The sequence below is a fragment of the Ceratosolen solmsi genome, unplaced genomic scaffold, assembly GCF_000503995.2.
Source record: "Ceratosolen solmsi marchali unplaced genomic scaffold, CerSol_1.0 scaffold47, whole genome shotgun sequence".
Classification (NCBI taxonomy): Eukaryota; Metazoa; Arthropoda; class Insecta; order Hymenoptera; family Agaonidae; genus Ceratosolen; species Ceratosolen solmsi.
In genome coordinates this window covers 5,882,965-5,906,328 of record NW_011948419.1, presented here as the reverse complement: position 1 = coordinate 5,906,328, position 23,364 = coordinate 5,882,965, and the positions used below count along the sequence as shown (strand labels likewise).

Below are 23,364 nucleotides of genomic sequence, written 5' to 3'. Positions count from 1 at the left end.
TTCTTTCGTAAATTATAACAATATCGACTTATATCATTTGATTATTCTTACTCTTTCAAACAAAGCATTTAAAATACATAAATTCATAAAAATTAAAGATACTGGTGAAATTTATCTTTAAGTATTAATTACAGTAAAAATAACATTAAAAATATACATTTTAAGGTTGAAAAAAGGTAAATTGCTCGGAAATAAGTAATGAGATTTAGCGATATTTTGAATTGGATACTCGATTTCATTAAAGATATTACGAAGTTATGTTCATTACATTATAAATAAAATTCTGGAAGTATAAATTATTCACTCTCTATTCCTTCTCTCTTTCTCGTGCACACATGTCTACGCATACACACACTATTTCTTGTAAGCCAATAAACTCGATATTATTCGCAAAAAGAAATGCTCGAGAATTTAGAAGCATTAATGGATTCATTTAGTAAAAGTGATTAAGCAGATTGAAAGTCCGTCAGGTAAAAGAGATTATCAGTGCGATCGTAAAATTAGTGCGACAACCAGAGATAAAACGAGCACGAGAACTTTTAAGGTGAAGCCCATATATTTCTTTCACTATAGCTTCGTTGACACATCCGAGAAATTTAAAACACCGCAAGGATAACGAGACAGTATTTGTTAAAGATCTCGTGAACTATCTTTCCATCAAAACGCCAATTCAACTTTCCACGTTCATTTTGTAATCTGCAAAAAAAGTTCGCACAAAGGCGTTCTACTTTTCGTCTTTGTACATTTTCGGAAGATCTATGCGAAGTTCTAATAATTCCGAGGACTCGTAGTCATAAGATTTGGACGAATCAGGAAAGATCGACTAGAATAATTAAATCCATAGCGTTGATGATAATTCATAATTATTGCGTCTTACTCTAGCTTTGCTTTCACATTGCATTCTCCATCTCTAGTAGAGCAAAGGAATGCCTTTGCTTTTTCGTAAATTTATTTTTATTTTTTGCCGCTCCCCACCCACACGTCCCACGCAACACACACACTCACGCACACGCCTCTCTCTCTCTCTCTCTCTCTCTCTCTCTCTCTCTCTTTATCTATCTATCTATCTATATATCTATCTATCTCGCTCTGACTGCCCGCAGACACGACAGGCGCCGGAATCCACAAGAGTCACTTTCGCGTAGCCGGCGCCAGTCGACGGAGCTGTATAAATATTCAATACATGTGTATATATATATATATATACATACATGCATACAGAGAAATTTACGAGGCTCTTGCACACGCAGCGGTGTACATAGATGTAAAAATACTTATAAAATGCTTCGCATCCTTTCTCGAAGCTTGAAAAGGTATATAACTACGAAAAGGAAGGCGCTACCGTTGCAGCCGATTCTGTGGTCATTGCGATCGCATCTTCCCCCACTGTCACAGGATCGCTCTGTTTACGAAACGGGATATTTTTATTGTTTATCTCATGTCATTTGCCCACGGGTTATCATTGCTGTTGCTGCTGTTGTTATTGATATTGATGTTGTTGACCATGCGGTAAATCAATGGCGAGCATCCGAAAATTTTCGAAAAATACATATTTCTAGAGGTTGCCCAAGCAGGGGGAGATACTGCTGAGACGAAGGAAAGTTTGAAGTCACAAGTGGTGAACTGCGTTACATTATTCTCTCTTTCCAGTCGTTCCAAGTGGAAGTTACATATTGTAATTTCATCCGTGTATTCATTATGTTTGATTTTGAATTACATTGCTCGCTATGCTAGTACGTACTCGGGCCTATATTTTCAAGATCATACTTTAATTACCTAAACCCCAGCGAACCGAAATGTTTTTTAAATGAAAAAAAAAATTTATTAGATAATTCATGGAGCAATCAATGTTAGGTATCAAATTTAAAATATATGCATTACAAATAGACGAGTGAATGTTAAAAATCTATAGTCTAGTAATATAGTAAAATTTAATCATATTTTCCCGATTAAAATTAATCTATAATATATATTATCAACTTATCAAATTCAACATAATCAATCAGTTTTCTAACTTTATTTAATTAATTTTGTTTTATTTTACTTTCCATTTTTAACGTACTATTTCTAAATTTTAATTAAAATAAATAAATTTCAGAAATAAAAGTGAATCTAATATCTGCAAGTTCAGCCAATATTTATTTACTAAGAAAAAGTTCTTACAATCATATATAATTATATATAAATTTTAGCAATAAAGCAATACTTTAACAGACTTTTATTTATTTGCTTACCTTGAAATGTCCACATGTCTCAACCAATACTATTTAAAATGCATTCTATTTAAGCTATTAATTTTGTTAAATACCCACAATGTTTTTCTTTCATTTTTTTCCTTGTTTTTTTTTTTTTTTTTTTTTTTTTTTTTTTTTTACAAAGAATAATAAATATTAAATGAATATTTATTGAGGAGATTTAATATTTAAAAATTGAAAACATTTTTATATCAAATTGTCTCGAAAACTTTCGTAAAAGATATCCCTATTAGCAGCATGCGTTCGCTAAAGATGTTAACCTACTTTTCAAATATTCACCACAAAAATTACATAATTTAAACAATAAATTTTCCATAAAATTTACGATTATTGCCATTTCATTCATCTAAAATATATTTTTTAATATAATAATCGATTTAACAATCGATGATAATTTTTGTACAGAAATAAAAATATGGACTCTCTAAGAATTACGAAATTTTAGATGTAAAGCCTCAAATATTTAAAAGACTATTTCTGCTTTAATAATATCTTCGACATTGCCGCTCATATTTGGTATATTCATTTTTAATTTTCGATCTATTTGTAAAATTTGATTCTCTATTTCATCGGAATTCACACAAATTTATTCCGTTACTAAAATCGAGAATCGAAGAGCTATTATTTTTGTTGATCATAAAGATATATTAAATGTACTAAATAACTTTGTTCTTAGAAATTAAAAGGCGAATTTAAAAAAATCTGAATAATATACTGCATTTTTATAATTTATAATTTCGAAGTCGAAACAAAAAGAAATTATCATTTGATAAAGAAAACTAATGTGTAAAATTTCTTTTTACGAATAATATGTACGATAAACTTTTCTTTTACATAATTCATTATATATATAGGATGTGATAATGCAAACAATGAAAGTTAAATTACGAAATTGAAAGCCAATAAAGAATGAGCTTAAGCTTAAAAAAGATAATTTTATTAGATATTTAATTGTAGGAGGTTATTTATTTTGATATAGTGAATTAGATGTGCATAAATTATACAGGAACAACAATTATAAATTATTATTATTTTTAATTTCTAATATGAAAGTAAATCTATGCAATATTTAAAAAGAAATAACAATTTGTATTATTAAATATAGATTAAACAATTCAATAATTTAATCATTGAAAAAGGCATATAAAATACAAAGGTATAATAAAATTGTAAGCACAAGCAATGGAATATATGAAATATTACAATTTAGTTATATTTATATATAAGATAGTTATATTTACGTACCGATAAATTTGAATTTTATAAATACCATTGTTAGCAGTGATGTATTTATTGAAAATTAACAGGAAATACTTTTATTATGAATTTATATAAATTGCTTTACTTTAATAATTACCCCTTATGAAAGGAAGTAAATTAAAATTAAGTGGTGACTCGTCAACGAACTGTCGACATTCGTTTGAAAATAAAGCGGAAGAATTATCATCAAGGAAAATATTCTTAATGAGAGCATGATATTCACTTAAAGCAAGGAGTGATTATTTCTCATGTGAAAGCATCCTCTTTCCAATGGATGCAAGCTTGCGATCTGCTTGGAATTTATTGCATTGCTTTCCTAATAAATCTAGCTGATGGTCCCACTTCCACGCAATTAATAATTGGCAAAATATTGTCACATTTGTCAGTGTAAGTTTGATTATTACAAGCAATAGGTAGCTGGCATTAAATAAATTATGTTTTTCCGGCAAATCTAGAAATTGATGTTGGAAACTAAGTATTAGCGAGCCTATGATTTGTGGTCTCAATTAAAATAAATTTCAATGGGATTTTGAAGATAAAGCATGAGTAACTCGTTTTGCCTTTGGCCCTCGAGAGATAATATGACGTGGAACTTTATTTGCAATAACATATTTAAGCCTTGCCTTAGTGTATCGATATTTTATTAAAGTAACAATCGTAACTGTCTAAGCTATAAAGTATATTTGCGGGCACAGGAATACAATTTCCTTGATTTCACCTCAAACGCGGTCGTAGAATTTTCTTAACTGCATTTAAAACTGTGTGTACTTGCCAAAGAGAAAATTCGTATTGTTGCAATCTTTACGTAGCTCTTTCTGTAGTGCGGATATGTTTTATGAAACTAGGGTATACCTGATTTGTACTCATTAAAGCAACACCAACGAATACGTTTTCTTTGGAATGCGCACATGTGAATTGTCCATGACACTTCGTAACATATCTGTGTTACATCAAACACGTTCTTTCTCTTCCCAGTTTTATTTTTGTTATGTGCACTAGAAAACTTATTTCGGTTGAGTAATACTTCTTCAATCACTTATACTGGATAATATAATATAAAGATATTATTATCGCCTGTAATGCTGAATAAAATTAAAAATAATAAAGCACGGTTTTCGGTCAGGGATTCTTATAAAATGTTAAGTCTGATAAATAAATACACCCTGTTCTATGAATAATTATTATTTTGATTAAATTTAACCATTTCTTCCAAGCTAAATGAAAAGTCGCAAATTAGAAAATTGGTTCATCTGACAAGTTTGAAAATATTTATATATATACAAACTAATTAATACAATCACAAAAATGGCACATAAATATTTTTCACTATTAAAATTACCTTTGAAATCTGATTTTCAATTTGCAAATGGTTTGCTTAACACTAATTATAACATTAATTACAAGGAATGATCTTAAATTAAATTACAATGTCTTAGTTCAGAAACTTATATCGCCATTAAATAAATTTTTTCAAGTTAAATGTAAATGCTAAAGTTGCTTCGTAATTATTAAGAAAATAAGTCTAAAAAAAAGTGTTCAATAATACCTAAAATCTGCGCTTGCATGGCTTGATGCAACTTGAAAGTATATAATTAGCACAACTAGTTGTAAGTTTTGTTGTAAGTTCAGCTTGTCAGCTGAACTACCTTTTATACATGAGAGGTCATTTTTAAGGCGAATAAAGCTTGTAATTATTGAATTATTTTAAATTAATTAAATTCGAGCAATTAATTAAAAAATTCCATTAAAATCAATTAATCGAGGATTTATTTTTAAACCAACGAAAAATGTTAACGGACGATATTAATTACTGCAAATGAGGTTTTAATGTTTCTTTTAAAGTATTACTTTTTATACTCTATACAAATGATAAATTTGGTATTTAGCAAAATATTTACTAGTAAAATATTTATTATTATCTACTTCTTTTTCAATAATTTAATATTAAATATTCAGTATTTATAATTTGAGTATTAACGACTGTATTTTTTTTTACAAAGCCACTCTATACTTATTTTACGTCAAAATTCTGTTTCATATATTTATCAGTAATAAATAATATTGTTATATATAATATTAAATTTTTGTAAAAATAAACCATAGATTTACATCTGAAATAAAAATGGTCAGAGAAATATAAATACAAACAGCAAACATTATTTCGTGTTTATTTAACATTATACCATTAATGCATGCGATTTACATAAAAAGCATCATTTGCATTTGTCTTTAATTCATGACATTTATAAGATTTTAACGTGAAATATTTTTTCACAATAATATTTCTGTTTTATGTAATTCTTAGAATTTACAAATAAATGTAAAATAATAAAATTTCAATATATATTTCAAGAATATCGAAAAACATACTAATAATATTATGAAGAAAATTTAAACAACAGTCATACAATCGTTCTGGCAAAGTTCATTAATGATTTGTTTTAATATTACAATATTAATGTTAATATTACAATAGTACAATATATGAAACTAAATGAAAGTTTGCATTTAGTGCTTAGTACAGCTTTATCTAAAGTAATTAAATTATATCCCTTATTCTTATGTATTGTTAACAGTAGCTGTAACTAATTTCAAGGATAATCACTTATAAAGCGTATTTATTATAAATTAAATTCAATATTTACTTAAGATTAAAACTAATAATTTCAAATTTTATAGTTTTCGAATATTGAAAAAATTGCTAAGTATTTTACTTGTGAATAATAACGTTTTGAAAATGGATAAATACCTACAATCGATTTAAAAATTGCTTAAATATATTTGCAAATAAAATGTAGATAGATTTTATAGTTGATTAAACTTTTAAATTTGATATATCAACGATCGGTCATAATTATTTATCATAGTGATATATGGGCAAACATTTATTAAAATTACTCGAAATATTTATCGTTATTACTTTATAGACACAATTCATGAATTACAAATCCTTCTATTTCAATATCAACTATCTTTAGCATTGTAAATTATGGCAATTACACAATCCTTCATATCAAATAATAATTATGATATTATCCTGCATTTGAATAAATAAATTTTCTCTCGAAATTTACTTTTCGGAATAATTAATTATTTATCTACAGTTTCTTTATTAAAATTTTAAATATCATAAATAGCATTAGAGCAACGCTATTACAGCCGAACGTACTTACTACTTGATACTCCAAACAATCGTATGTCAAATGTTAAAGCAAATAGATCGTTTTGCGTGTCGATGATGTTTGGCGAATAATTCCGCCAAGTTTCTAAATAATATTTAGATTTAATACATCGAGATAATCGTGTAAATAAATAATAAAGTATGAGGAGTGTAAAGCAACTGCTATGACTTTCATTCGTCAACACGCACGAAGATGAAACGTCAATAGATCGACAAAATTCCGTTCCGAACAAAGTGATGTTAGTTGGCGAGTGATCGGCTGAAGTCGAGACGCAGCGCTGCTAATTATCCGAAGTTCGCCGGCATTTCCCAAGTGCTCGGGTCCTCGCAGGACTTCTCCGCTCGGATGTCCGCCCGCGCATACTCGTGAAGCACTACAGCGAGGATGGCGGCGAATCTCAGGAGCCAAGGAGCCAAGGACCTTCGTATTAGCGCAGCTAGTCGCGACGTCACGTACGACGACCGCGTGACATAAGTCGCGGTGGCTAAGTTTTCACGTGCGATGGCCTCGCGTGCGCATGACATAATCTTTGGTGTACGCCACAGAGAGCCGTTGCATAATTAAGGGGCAGACTGGAATGCGCGCCCCTCCACGCTTTTCCAGGGAAAGCGCTTTTCCGATCGACGGCCTCCGTAATTTTCGGCTTGTTTGTGGTATTTTCGCGTGAGAAAGTCGACGGGTAGACGGTAGACTGGGGCCTTACGTCAGCTAGGGGAGGTGTGCGAGTTCTACTTTTACCGAGCCGATGTTTGCGCGATTATGCAATGAATAATTGCCGCTGGCGATGGCGAGCGCCGATCACCTCATGCAAAATCAAAATTCGTTAGCTGTGGTTTCTGTAATAATTAATGCTTAGCAGCCCCATGAAAAACCGAGAGCAGGCCAAATCTCGCTTTCTGGAAAGCGGGAAAAGCGCCTGTTACTCTGTCCACTTAACGCTTGTCTTTCACAATTGCGAGTATTTCATTGGTATCGAGAGGATTATAGGCCACATTGGCCGAATTCCAATTCGAGACACAACAGTAAGCATGTTTTTCCTCTTGGCCATCGATGACTATTTATTAATAAATTATTAATTAAGTCACTAACAATTTTTAATGAAAAACTCAATTCTAGTATGAGAATTCATGTGTAGTGCACGTATCGATTTGTTTACTTATCCTTAAGCTGTGTGCGCAAGTAAATCTATTAATGCTCGAATGATTAACGAGCCAATTATTTTGCTAATCACCATGTTCACTTGCAAATCAGTGGTTCTTTATAAGCGTAGATTAATAAGCGCAGTTAACCAAGACATTATTGATAGCAGAAAATTCATAAAGTCTTATCGTACGTATGATTTTTCTTTCTTTTTTTTTTTTTATAAATTAATTATCCGAAGTGCAAACTGTATCTGTGTTTCTAATACAATACTTACAAGCTGTCAGCTCGAGCTTTGTCAAAATAAATCACAATGTTAACGACGATACTAGCGTTCCGTTCTTTGCTAAAACTTTTCACAATTCTCTTTAGTAAGTAATCGCTGATAATCTTCCTTTTATAATAAACTGCTTAGATTATCGTATTCTTCTTGCGTTGCGGAAAAATTTCATTGTAGTTTCGTAGCTATGGATGCGTACTGTAGAATTTGCGGAAGAATTTTCATTGTCGTCAATGTAAATTTCTTTCCAATGCTAAAGCTGAGATGAATCATGAATGTCTTAACGTTTATTACAGTAAATTTGCATATCTCAGAAAACGATACAAAGAGCTCAAACCTGTTTTGTTTAAAAATAATTAATTCGTATAACATTAGAATTCTATTTTCTGTATTACAATGTATGTACGCTAAAAAGTAATTAAAATCATCAAACAGATATGTTGTTGAAACGATAACATCATTATAAGTAAGCCATATAAATTACTGTTTCCCAAGAAATATGTTTATTTCTCTCGCAATGAAATGATCGTTTTAGGTAGGACCGATTGTTCAAATTACTATTTTTCGGTGTGATATTTAATAAAGAAAATGTAATATTACGATTGTAGATTACAAAATTAAAGTTAAACAAAACGTAATTTATAAACTTACGTAAAGCCGTATTTTTCAATGCGAATTATAACAAAGTCACGGACTTCGCTATATATATTTTGCTCTGACATATTACTTATTTATCGAAAGATAATTACTCGTATTAAAATCAATAAACTCTAAGATATTTGAGCTTTATTCTCGACAAGATCTTTCTAAACATTAAAGCAGCCTATTATTTTAGCGCCAGAATTGATTCTCTACCTATGCATGATTACAATAAAATACATTTGTTAAAAATTGTTAAAAATTGCTTAACAATACGTAGATAAAATTTTGAATTATAACATAACGATATGATAAATGATTGCTTATGCCATGGCATATATGATTCTGAAACTGGATAAAATAGGTGGCGTTGTCTCACTTGGTCGCACAGCTCACACAGTTAACAAAATAAGAGATAAAAATGAAATGCTTCCTCGTTCGATTACTCTCCATGATAAGGACCTGTGCCGATTGCCACATCGGCTGCATATTTGTTCTTTCCTCGTGTTCAAAAATATTTACTTCGTACTTTGGCAACTACGAAATAAATATCTTTTGTATGAAGCCACTCTGTATCTAAAGTCTATTTCTTATTCATATTTATTAAATTAAAACGGTAATGTATTTTTTAACTTAAAAATATTAACGATTCGTTGCGTGGCATTTTCAACAAATCGTTATGGCATGTACGTGACGGAGGTTTTAATTTTTATAGGTATTAGCATGGAACATGGCTTTGTCTTAAAATTTTACGTACGTGGTGACAGTAGTAACTCACTTCGAAGCTGATGATACATTATAACTTTGAATTTTATCTTCGATTTGTCATAATTCACTGATAATGCATTTGATCGAATTTTTCGAAAAGCTTTTGCAAAACATAAACAACACTGCTTTGATTATTGAGAAATTTCGATGAAACGAATCCTAAATATACGTCGAAAAGTACGAAGGGAGAGCAGTGGGTTTCTTATCCGAGCCAATTATTGGATTTGCCATGGTAAATTTAATAAGTTGATACAAACAATTATAGAGACAAGGATGGAATCAAATGAAAGACAGATGGCTGCTTACTTCGTTACTTCCATTTTATACTCCAAACTGCCATTAGTCCAAGCTCAGTTGGAAAGATTAATTGTAGTCGCGAGGGCCACAACCGAGGGACATCGGTCTCTATATATTTCTTTTTCTACGATAGTGATCCGGTGAACGTCGGCCAAACAATCACCTTTGCGAAAAATAAAAGTTGACCGTGCCAAAAACAGAGCCGCGAAACGAGGAGTATCAGTCAACGGTTCTCCGAGCACGCGCATCTAACGCACGGACACGAGGTTATCCGCGTACACGCTAAAGTCGATGAATCAGCCTCGGCCACTCGTCACTGATCGTAACGGCATCCGAGAGTCCCGTACAAACTGCAAAATTATGCTAATGGGAGTGTGGCCGGGCCCGGTCCGGCCCGGCCCCAAAAATTACGAGGGCTAAAATCGTAATCTGCACGGAGCTCCCGGGCCCCGAAATCCATCGACGACAGACATTGGCTATCGGGACTGGCATTTTGGCATTTTGGCATTTTTCATGTGCTCGTCGAGAGAGAAAGTGAGAAGAAGTCGACGTTGGAATTCATCGCTCGATTTTAACGCGCTTTTTATGACTTTTCCGCGGCCTCGGCAGCTCAAGGGCGCCGATGTTTTGATCATAATATCGTGAACTCGATTGGGGCATACGACTCCGCTTCTCATTCCCAGATCAAAGACCAAGTTTCTGATGATCGCGCGTGGGCACTTTTCACGTTTTGATCCAGACTCGAGACATTATCGAATAGTCCAGCCATATTCGGCTTTTAAATAACATTCGATTAACACTTGGAGCTCTTCGGTAAAATGTATACACGATAATTACACAAAGTAGACATTTTTTATTTGATGATAAAATTATAATGCCTTGAATTATAATAATGGCTTTGGAAAAAAAGAGGCTTGTTTCGCTAATCACGAAGGCCAAGATCACAATGATTTGCTAATATTATTCGAATTAAATACCGTTCTTAATTACTTGGGAAGAATGTTTCGAGAGAATCTTTTAAATGCCTATCGTTGCCACTCCGTTCAATTATACCAAGCCTACTTGGGGTTTTAAATAAGTTTTCAATTTTAAATTCATATTATTGCTATTTTAATTCCAAATTTTATGAACTGAATGATTTAAAAAAACAGATATTCGATTAATGTTCTGAAATAATTTACCATTTACTTAATATCTTAAAAATTTACTTGCTTACTGATTTTCTTAGTTCCAAATTTTCCGTTATTTCAAAAATCAATTACAACTCTTCTTAGTAATTTAAGGATCTGATCTAGTATATAAATCATCATCATTGCTAATAGCTTATATTTATGTTCCTTTATTATTATTATTATTTTTTTTTTTTTTATGACGAGTGATGTACACATCAAGGCGTATGCGTAATATTGATCTAATTTATGTATTGATACTTGTCCATATGTTAATTAACAATTTATATAATTACCTATTAATTATGCTTATAATTAATATATAATAATAGAAGACAATATTGTCCAAATTGATTATTTATATCTCAAGTTATGTACAGTTTAATAAAAATTCTCGTTCTTAATATAGAAATATAAAGAAATGCTTAGGCTTACACACTATACCATATATATAATCTATATTTCTTCTTTTATCTATTATTACTTCAAAAAATTAATTGCTACTTACTAAGTTACAATATAATTTACCCACTTTATGTGCATGCTCATATGTTTATGTGAGCCAAACTTATATGGACAAAAGTACAGAATTTGTTTTTCAAAAAAAAAAAAAAAGAATAAAATAAACCAACTATCGGAGTATACAAATGTAGAATTTACGTAATAGTATTTTTATGGTTACAAAAGTAGCAGACAAAATAAGTTGTACCGTCAAGAAATACGGACAATTATATGTTGAATTAAGCTGGCAAAATTTAAGGAAAAAAAACGAACAAAAAATTAAAAAATACGTCGTTCGGCAATCTGCCGAATTATATAAGTATGTCGAGTATTTTCATAAAATTGTCACAAAGATTAAAGTATGTTCGGTTTCGCTTTCGTGCTACGCACGTTTCGACTATGAGTGACTTTGAACGGGAAAGGACGATTAATATTGTTTTTCCTCGCCGATTTTATTCAGCCCATCTAGTCTCCCGGTTAATTAGATAATAACCCAATGACTTAGCACTATATAAAAGTACAAAATCCATCTACTATTCGAATAATAAAAATTGACGTCTTACTTAAAAGAACAGAAGTAGTTAGGTTATATAGTATAAACTCCTTCGAACGATTGCTCGAAATTCGATTAAATCTTTCCTAGTACTTTCCAAATTCTACGCATAAACAATATAGTGGCGTTGAGTTACTGGTTACGTTACTGAGCAAAAAAACTACAACGAATATGAAATACTAGAAATAGTCGCCCCCCCCCCCGCCCCGTGTGATCATCCAATACTAATAATATATTGCGAAAACGTAATTTTCCTATTAGAGTTGGAGAGCCAAGCCGTAATCCGAAGTGGAGTGCTTTGGAACGTCGAACGATGACGGGGTAACGGGGGGTGGGGGGCTTGCAGGTCGATAACCAATGCTGTCGGAAGGTCCGCGAACAAGTTGAACAATGCGTCTCGTTTCAAGAAACGTTTTTTTCGTATTCGTCGTGCACTTTTCACGGCGAGCGAGAGTAGCTGGCGAGGGCAGCTCGAACGATCAAAGCCACAAAGAGTCGAGTAAAGTGAAACCGCGAGCGTACGGTACAATTCTCGATTTGCATCAGCTTCGGCTCCCAACGCAAACTTCCGATCTATTGGGGCTCGACCTAAAAATTCAAGAACTTGGCATTACACGTTTATATCTGCGTATGTGTGAGCGAGCGTGTGAGCGTGTGAGCGTGTGTGCGCGCGCGCCATTGTAACTTCCTGTTTGTATATTATACAATTAACGATCAGTCATCGGAAGTGTAAGCTAAATGTACAGGAGCCGTAACTTTGATGGATGCCTGTGTTAATATGCGAGCTGGATTATTGGATTTTCAATGGATGTTTCCTTTCGCACCGATGCTCCTTTGATGCCTCTTGAATCACCTGGAAATATTTTTCAATCGTTACTTCTTTCGCGATTGTGAATGAACGTATGGCAATTAATATCACGGTCGCGTTGGTAAAATTAACGGGAAGAAAAAGTACGAACAAAAAAATTAGTAACGTTATATTAAGATGTAGATTAAGTTAGAAATAACAAAATTGTATAAAACGAATACAATAAATATCAAGTGAAATTTCTATTAACAAATGCTATTTGTTAGAATTACTTAATATGAATTTAGAAAAAAAAAATACAATTTTTTTTATATGCAATCTTATGTGATTTATAAAACACGACCGATACAAATTATATGACTAATGATACGAATTTGCCTCTAAGAAATGTAAAAATTCTAAACATTCTTAACTGACACTCGAAGCATTCGCTGTCAAAAATGTTATTACGTAAATTTTCTCAATTTCACCATTCGAGGAAAATTAAAATCGCATTAGAGAATTTCCACTTCAAATACTAATCTTTAAATACTTAATATGGAACAAGTTTTCATTTATAAAGAGTAATGTGCCTATTGTGAAAATGATGTGGAATGATGATAAATACAATTATAATATACATGAAAAAATAAAATATTTTTTATGATAATATATTTGTATTTTAATAAAAAAAAATATATGTATAATAAGTGATATGTTAAATTATTATAGTACAGATATTATTATAAATTTTTATAATAAACCTTAAATAACAATTGATAATGTACGAGTAATGGATGTAATTGGATTAAATATCTTAAATTTTATGTTTTTTCAAAATTTATTTTCAAATTCACGTAACATTTTCGAGTCAAAAATAAATTGTATTCAATTTAATAATTACATTTCATTATTATATTTATTATATATCTGATAATTATAATACTACGATTTTCTAAAAATAATATTATAAAATTTGAAAAAATTAGAAACAATTATTATCATATGCTTAGAATGAAGACATTTTAATGTCTTCATATCAATATTTAATATATCTCATTTTTATCATTTGTTATAGGGAAAAATTGAGCAAAAAATATAAAAAAGTTACAGCATGTTAATTCTTAGTTTGTCTCACACATATTAATTATAGGATCCCATACATAGTAATTATAAGAGAAACATGTATGACGATCTTATTTTTTATGGTGGTTGTTACTTAATAATTTATTAATGTAAAAAAGTAAATATGTTCATATTGCGAAGATCAAAAACAAGTAAAAATATGATTGTCAATTGTGTGGATTTTTAATAATTTCTATTAATTCGCATAGGTGTTCATCTCCGCACATATGAACAAATTTAACATTTTGCGACACGGGGTTCATTCGTAGAATTGCCTCGAATATTACGAATTACGACGGTATAAATAAAATTTGTTTTTTCTCAGATTCATTTCATTCAATGTATAACGATATCGTATGAAGTAATGCTAGCGATAGTGAAATTCTTATATTTTAATACTCTTAGAATAGAGAAAATCGTGACTAAACGAATTTTTCAGACGTATATTACATACAAATTTCTCTATTACATTTTTCTTTTGCGTTTTATACCCTTACTCTCTTACAATATAAATAGAGGTAGCATTTCATTCTTTAATTCCACGTAAAATAGACTGTGAAAGCTTAAATATCAGAAGGAATATCAATGATGAGAGTATTAACCGTAATAAATATTAATTTAATAAAATCATAATCGTAGAGAATATTAATGAAACACTTAGAAATTGTGTTAAATTTACAAATATTGATGAATTAAAAAATGAAAAACAATAGAATTTAATCTAAGCACCTGTCTAACTATACGTAACCATTAGTAAGAATATTATAAATGAATGAATTATTAATTTATACTGTATATTTAAATAAGTTAAAATAAGTTTTGAATTACAAATGTAAAGTTTCATTATATATAATAGAATATTTAGAATAACAATAATAACAATAATAACAATAATAATAATAATAATAATAATAATAATAATAATAATAACAATAAAAATAAAAATAATGTTCAACATTTTACTTGATGTGTTACCTCAATTATTTATCCATTACACTTCATTAGATATATCGTTAAAAATACTTGAATTATAAAAGAGTGTATAGAACTCGAATACAGAACTGATAAAATAAAAATATTACTCGGTTCTATTAATATAAAATATTTTCTTACATTTCAGATTATATACCACACGTCATTTTATTATATGTTATTATTGTTGTTCAAATTGCTTCATAATTACAGAAACACAATCCAGTGTTATAATTATAGTAATTTTATCTGTGAATAAGTAACAAATAATTGTCCGTGCCATGTTATAAATGTCACTATTCATATAACTATTTAAATATTAAGCTTCTCCTATAATTCGTAATAATAATTCTCATGCAGTTTAATAATTTTTACAATATTATTCATTGTACAATACTTCATGCAAGCATCGTTACGTTCGGTAAACAATGTCTGCATAATTACGCAATGTTCAAACCAATGAACACTATACCTGTTTTATTTAAATTATTTTCCCCACTGACGAGGAACTGGTGCCTTTTTATATGTCAACTTTCATCATTGCAAATGAAATTTGGAATATTTAACCTACTTTATTAGTTCGAATGTGTGCGTAGGTTACACGACAGACAAGCCGCCTGTCTTTCTTATATGTTGATCGATAATAGAAAGATTTTAATAAATTTTTCATCGACGTTTATCGAATACATCTTGAATTACGTTAAACGGGTAATTTGAAAAGATTCTCTAACCGTCTTAGCGATATCGTTGAAAAGTATCGTTGCTTTGCCTAAGTGAGACAATAATTTTTTTTGTATTTATTATATTGACGTCATAATTGCTTGATTTTTCAAATTTCGAAAATTTTAGTCGACTAATTTAGTTTATTATTTGAAGCTGGGAATTAAAGCAAACGGTATAACAACATTAATACACATAAATTGTCCGAGAAAAATATTTATCAAGCTCTTTTAAAAATTCCAAAAGCTCATTGATTATTTTATCTGACATTTTTAACTTTGATACTGTAAAATTCTTATTTTATCAATCTACTATTTTCTTGACAAAAAACGATAATGTCACACACATACACACACACACACACACACACACACACACAAAATGTAAAATCATATAATTCAATAGCTGAAAAATATATTAATGATTCAAACTGAATAGCGAGGCTTTAACAGAGCAAAAAATCATTGTATAATATGCTGCATAAAAGTATCAACACATTTCAATTGAGATAAACGAGCGTTTTGATAAGGTTCAAAGTTATAAATGCTTTTTCCTCAAATTTTTGCAGCTCCTAGTGAAATCTATTTTTCAAATCATAAGCCGATAATTAAATATTTCGATATTTTATGTTAACGCGTAATCCCTTCATCTGTCGTGCTAAGGTGGTTTAATGAACATTCAGACAGCAATATGTGTATAACTGATCGATCTATGTCTCCATGAAGAGATAATCCAAGATCATCGGTTCGATCAGGTAGATGAACATTAGACATACAGATATTTTTCTCCTCGCGCGGTGATCTTTGTAATGAAATTGTAGTGAAATTCGTAGAAATTTAATTCGAGCTCTTAATGCTTTTACACAGTAATATGCATGTCCTGGATACGCCTTGAAGCAACGTGTAAGAGCTGTAAATAATGGCTGTGATGCCAGTGTATGGATATTTTTTTGGAAAAGACTGAGATTCGCAAAAATTTTAAATCGACCAGTTTGAGCACAAGACATGCGAGCGGAAGGTCGACCGAGAAAAGAACTCACCTCACTTCCGTGTACTTGCAGTAATTTAAATTTCACTTATTTCGTACTTCTTCAACTCTTTTTTCTCGGTTTATATAAATTACTTTTAAAATTACTTTAATAATATTTAAATGTAAAATAAGCAGCTTTCGTATAACGCTTAATCGAACAATTTAGAGCTTAGAGCTCTGCGCCAAAAGACCTATGTTTGAATGCTTATTATTACATTTATCTTATTATTATTCTATTTATATCAACTACCGATCTTCTATTTGCAAACATAAATTTGTGGGACTAATTTTACGAGTAATTATACATATTTATTAGATTTCTATTCGATTAATTTAATCTCACATGCAGAGAAGAATTGCTTCAGATTAATCAACTTGATAATTAAATCATTGATTCTATTGATTTTTTTTTAACATGCATATAAATTTTATAATCGTCGACTAATCAACTACATTATTATCATTATTATTATTTTAATCGACAATATTTCACATTCGAGCATAGTCGAAAATAATTTGTTCATTTTAATAATATATATTGCATTCTTCCGTAAACAAATTTGATCAGGCTATCTTAAGAAGAGTTAAGTGGTTGAAAAAATTAACACACAAAAACTGTATGCAATAATCTTTCATAAATCCGAATAGAAATTTCACTGTGTAAAAAATGTATTCATAGCCAATATGTGCGTATATTATACATTACTTTTCTTCTTTTTAACATATTGATTGAAAATCCTAAGAGCCGTAAAAAATTATAATTCAGTTTATATTCTACACCTTGATTGTACAAAATAATTCTAAATTCTGAAAGAAAAAGTCATTGAAGTTAAAATAAAATGAATATCTAATAGTCGAATTAAATATTAAAAGATGCATGCATTTATTTAAATTCCGTTTATATTCATATATATATATATATATATATATATATATGCTAAATTAACTTCCAGTACATTATTTAAAAACAATTTTTTATTTGAAAATATTAATTTTGATTTTTATGAATCACAATTTTATTATTCATAACTAACCCACTGAATAAAATACGATAATTTATTATTTTATTGTATTTCTGAATTATATATATATATATTTTTTTTTTTCTTCAGTTGATTAGATATTCTATCTATAATATAATTCTGGATAACATTAATATTAATGGTTCTACCAGCATGACTTTTAATATTTTAATTCATTTATTAGTATTACATTGCTTCTCTATAAATGTGTATTTTTATAGTTTATATTGTATATTTTAAAAGTAAATAATAAAATTATTTAATAAGACACACAGAACTTGATGGTGTTAATTAATACTTGTAAGTAGTACTAATTCGTAAAGATACTCTACTGTACTAATACCGAAATTTGAAATCAAATTGTATTTATTAAATTTTATCAATTTTATTATCGTAGATGCGAATATAATTAATTATCTATACGTTTGAGTCATTTATTTTACATTTTTAGCTATGTAAGTATTGTACAATTGCTTAAAAAATCTATAAATACAATAATTGATTTGTATGTATTTAGAAAAGTCCCGCAGCTCCTCCTTATTTAAAAAGGATTATTCTTATTTGCTTAAGGTCAAGGAACGTAGTTTTTGTATAATCGTCTAAAAATAAGCAAGAAGCTTATTTTTAGAATTGACTTATGTTCTGCAACAAATAGATCAATTATAATTTCTAACTATTTACATGTTTCTGACAAACGCGATACTTGGAGTTAGTTACATTTCTCAAGAAGTTACTTTCTTCAGAATAGTTTCTCCTTTGAACAGATAGAAATATAGTGCCTGTTGTAACCTAAGCTTTAAGAAGAAAATAAAAACAGAAATGCTGTGTAAGAATTCATTATTATATTTTCGAATTTATTTGTAGAATATGAATCTATCGTGAAGTGAAAACTTATTAGGCGAAAATACTCAGGCCATGTCGTAAAAATTGCTTGTAATTACAACCGAGGCACCGAATATTTTTCCAGACAAATGTCCAAGTTGTCGAGAACAAAACCTCATTTCCCTTCTCCCCCCCCCTCCCATTCAACCTCATAGTTTTCGGTTTGGCTCTAAAATGTCCAATTGTATGAAGTACTTACATGAAAATAATAGCGGAGAATGAATTTTTATGGCGTATTATATAAAATAGTTAGATCGCTAGGAGTTTTGGTATGGTTTCCATCCTTTGCGAGGAACCTCTTGGGATTGAGACGACGAAGCCGCTTCCTCGGGGAAGCTTTTAGGTCGCTTTCTTCAGTGGGCTTCTGTTTTGAAGACGGAGAGGGACGGACGGCGGTCAACGAGAGGGGGGGGGTGTCATGAGACAGTGAGAGTGAGAGAGAGAGAGAGAGAGAGAGAGAGAACGAGTAAGTGCGATGGAGGGCTGGGGAGGGGGGACGAAGGTCGCTCTCTATTATACAATAGCCTGGGCCCCACTCCCCGAGCCGCGTGCGTCTGGCCCCGCTCTCAAAATCGGTCCCGAAGGCGCGGGCGCACGCACTCGCACGCGACAGCCGCGCGCGCGCGTTACGCTCCGCTCTGAGCTTTTGCGCGTCCCCCACGAGGTTCACGAGGATCATCCGTGTGTGCAGCGGTGCTCTCTTGTGCTCCCGCGTGAACGTCGACCGTGGCGAAGGGAATGCCAAGCTGCCGAGGTTCGCTCTCCTTCGAGTCGAGCATTTGAAAAGGTATTTTCACTAGTGCCAAACACAGTGTCTGTTGAATCGTCACAACCGTCGCAGTAGCTGCTACCGCCGCAACCGCCACATTTGCCGCCACCGCCGTAGCTACCGTTGATGTTGTTTTTGTTGTTATTATCGCTGACGGCGACAACGTCCTTGTAGTCCGGAAAATTAGTTGTTTTTAATGGAGCTTTGGAATCTGTTTTCTTCTCGAGTCTATAAATTAAAACTGTTGCACGTACTTGAACTCGATGGGCTTTGAATTCCGTGATATAAATTACAATACCGAAAATGTATCTCAATTTGAAGTTAATCCATGACTGTTTGAAGGGAGGTATGAAATTAAGAGATGAGAATGATTTCCATTTATATTATAATTATTCCCTGTGCCTAGACATGTCATTAATCATTGTTAGATTTTATTTTCTCAAGTCTCGTCTAATTTTCGTTACATGACATTAAATGGTTTCGAATACTATTGACAAATTATCAATTTGTCATGGAATGGTAAATATTAGATTTTTATTTTATATACGCAGATATTTATTTTATTTCTTCTACATGGCTACGTTATGTTAACTACTCAGCATACACTAATAATAAAAATATTAAATTTTACCGTATCGCTTTTATTGTTGTACTTATATATTTAACAATCTAAAGTATATTATATTAGATTTAGTTATAAATTAAAAACTTTATTATTACATAGTGGAAAATGCTTTAAGGGTTTATAAAAATTATTTATAACAATTAAGCCTTGTATTGTTTTCATGTACCTAACTTAGTATTGTTCTTTTAATCATCAATATCATAATTAATACATAATTATTAAAATTTAAAAATAATTACAATAAGTTTTTCTCAATATTACGGAATATATTTAATTACATACTTTATGTATATTTTATCCAAAATCAATGTCACGAGTATAAATATTTATTAGACTTGTTATTATTTATTATTTTATTATTATTAATTGTGTAATTATTATTTAATAAAATTATGTAAAATACCAGTTTATAAAAGATAAATATATGTAATATCGAAAGATGTCTGCTAAAATTTATCGAATATAAAAGCATTTTCAAAGTCTATTATATACGTTAATAATATACTTCAACCTAATAATTGTAGTACTATCGTATCTTGACAATAATTAAGAGAACGAAGTACCTACAAAATAAAAATATAAATACACTTTTATTGAATACAATTTTATATACAACTATGCAAGGATGATTACTTATGTTATATGATGTTACAATAAATTTTGAAAAATATTATTTGAAAAACACACTAAAAATTAAAACTACTATAATAGAAAAATTTGTATTTGTTTAGTCTGTTTAATAGAGCAATTATCTAGTAATATAACTAATAAATTAGTTGATAGGCTTATATTTTATTGCTTAAAAAGTAACAAATTGGTTTTAAATAGCAAACATCTCTTTATACATTAGTCAAAGTAATTAGAAAAAAAAATGAAAATTCCAAATGAAAATAGAGTTGATTAGTTTGAATGGACTATTAAATGAAATTTTGACAAAAGTACAAAAATAATTTACGTAATATGTTAAAATTGAGTAAGTAACAATTTCTAAGAACTCCATAAAGTGGAAAAAAATTTAGAAGCCAGAAAATGCGCGTTGCATGAACGATATTATTATATACGATAATAAGTATTACACATCTGTGTTGCTAAACACATGAATTACATTACTTTTCACGTATTGGGTGAAACGTGTCTTCAATTTTCATGTTATAAATATCACATCGATTAAATCCGCAAATATCTAAAAGCGCAGGCTTTGATGAGAAGTTTCCCGGTCTAATAATTGTTATGTGATTTGGACATAAATACGCAAAAACCATTTTCCAAGTCAAGGAAAGTTAGAATTTTTTTATATTGCCCGATAATTTTATGTTCAATATTGATTTTCTTACTTAGCAATGAATCTTTAAAATTGAAAGTTTTCCTGTCGCATATCTGACATAGTATGCGATAGTTTCACTAAATTTCTTATTTATATATTAGTGTTAATTTTGTAACAGAAAATTCAATTGATAGTTTATATGTGAAGGTAATTAGCTAGTTAATCGTCATTAAGTTGATACTATTCTTCGAAGGACATGTAAAATATACATAGAGAATTTCAAAATATGTGATAAAAAGAACCATTAAATTAAAAAGATAATTTACAACTGAAAAATTTTTGTATATTTTCTAATTTATTTCATATTTTGTATTTTATGTATTTCTTTTCTAATACTACATTTGCAATGTACTTTTCTACAAAAATCTTTCAAAAATAACTAAAACACTGTTAAATTTCATTTTATCCTAAACTATTATTATTGTTATAACAACAAAAAATAATTCTGTTAAAATAAATAACGTAAAAGTCAATTGTTATAGATAAATATCAGACAGATGTAATGTAAAATTTATAATTTGGTTCTTACTAGATTTGTATGTTATTAATTATTAATATACCCATTGTACTTGCATTATTCATATTGATTTACCACAGGAAATATAAGTAGAAAAAATGTTATTTGGAAATTGCTCATATTAATAAACGAAATGATTTTTATTTATTTTTAAAAAATGTTAACATTGAATTAATAAATTAAATTTGAATATACTAAACTTTCAAACCTGAAATTTTAAAAATAGCAATAAGGAACATATTATTGTACTTCAATAGTCAGTTTTCATATATTGAAACATATCCACACTAAAGTATTAAATTTATCGTTCACTAAAAAAACTTTCTTTTTCCATAAGTATGACGTTATTTACTGATTAATCATTGTAAATAAGTTTCAAAAGCTCCAAATTGGATGTATTTTTCACTTATTTTATATTTCATAAAGTTAATTCATAGCAATTTTTTATTAGATTATGTAGACAATCGTGTATGTTACTGGCTAAGAACGCTGAGCATTAAGCCGAGTATTTCTGTAAAACAAGCTGCAATAAAATAAATTTTAAACGCTTGTATCTAACTTTTCATCTTTATTTCAGTTTATAGTTTTCTTAAAAAACTTATTCGACTTTTAACAATAGCTATTATTTGTTCAATGCTCTTAAAGGATATGTATACTTTTATCTCATATGTTATGTGATTTTCAACTGATAAAACTGGTTGTTATAATTTTTTCATATCTTAACGCATTCTTCATTGTATATAACGAAAAATTAAAAAGCGCTGCAGTAGGATTTCTATAATTATATTCAATAATAACCAGTAACCCCATCTTCATAAAATTAACAACATGGAATGACATATTTGAAAATATGAGTCAGTGAATGGAAATTTACACAACGTTCTTATTATCCTACGCAGGTACAAATCATAGTTATTTATGAAAGCTATTTGAAATACAATAAATCGTCAAAAACTCTCCATAAAAGCAAGTTCGAGCTCTTCGATAAAACTGTAGTTGTCAAGACGCTGAAATATAACAACCAAATTGTTTAAAGCCGTCTGATAAGAAATTCAGATGGATAAGCTGGTAAATTTAATGGTCAAAGGGCATCTTCATTATCGAATGCGCGGTGAAAGTGAGGGCAGACCGAAGATGATCCAGTGCGTAAAAAAAATTTAATTGTCCTTGATTATTAATATACGTTCATACATAGAGTTTAAAACTCAACGAATCCAATTGTGTTCTAATACAAAAATTAAGACGTATTTTATTTGTATGTATAGAATGAGGAGGAGAGGCGCAAGGAAACAAGGAAACTTCGAGAGCGAAGGAGCTCTGATCTTGCTCCTGGTAGCATTGGCTCCTGTTATCTGCTCCGCTGGAATCCTGGACCCGTGGCAATGGGCACGGAGCGACAGGATAGAAGTCAATATCCCATGGTTGCCATGTAAGTACCGATTCGCAAGGCTTCTTTTTTCTTTTCATTTCTAGTTATTAGTTATCTATTATATACCATACAAATAATATCGTTACGGTATTGATAGTTTTGCAAATTTTTTACTACTG

General features: G+C 30.0%; 1 protein-coding gene across 1 annotated transcript in view; it reads left to right on the top strand.

Moving 5' to 3' along the window:
- Positions 1-23,364, top strand: part of LOC105360616 (pancreatic triacylglycerol lipase) — a 55,969-nt gene that overhangs the window by 20,221 nt on the left and 12,384 nt on the right. The window contains exon 2 of the mRNA XM_011497564.1: positions 23,082-23,245. Within this exon, the coding sequence (XP_011495866.1) occupies positions 23,083-23,245 (163 nt within the window). The 5' untranslated portion in view covers position 23,082. The remainder of the gene's footprint in view (positions 1-23,081; positions 23,246-23,364) is intronic.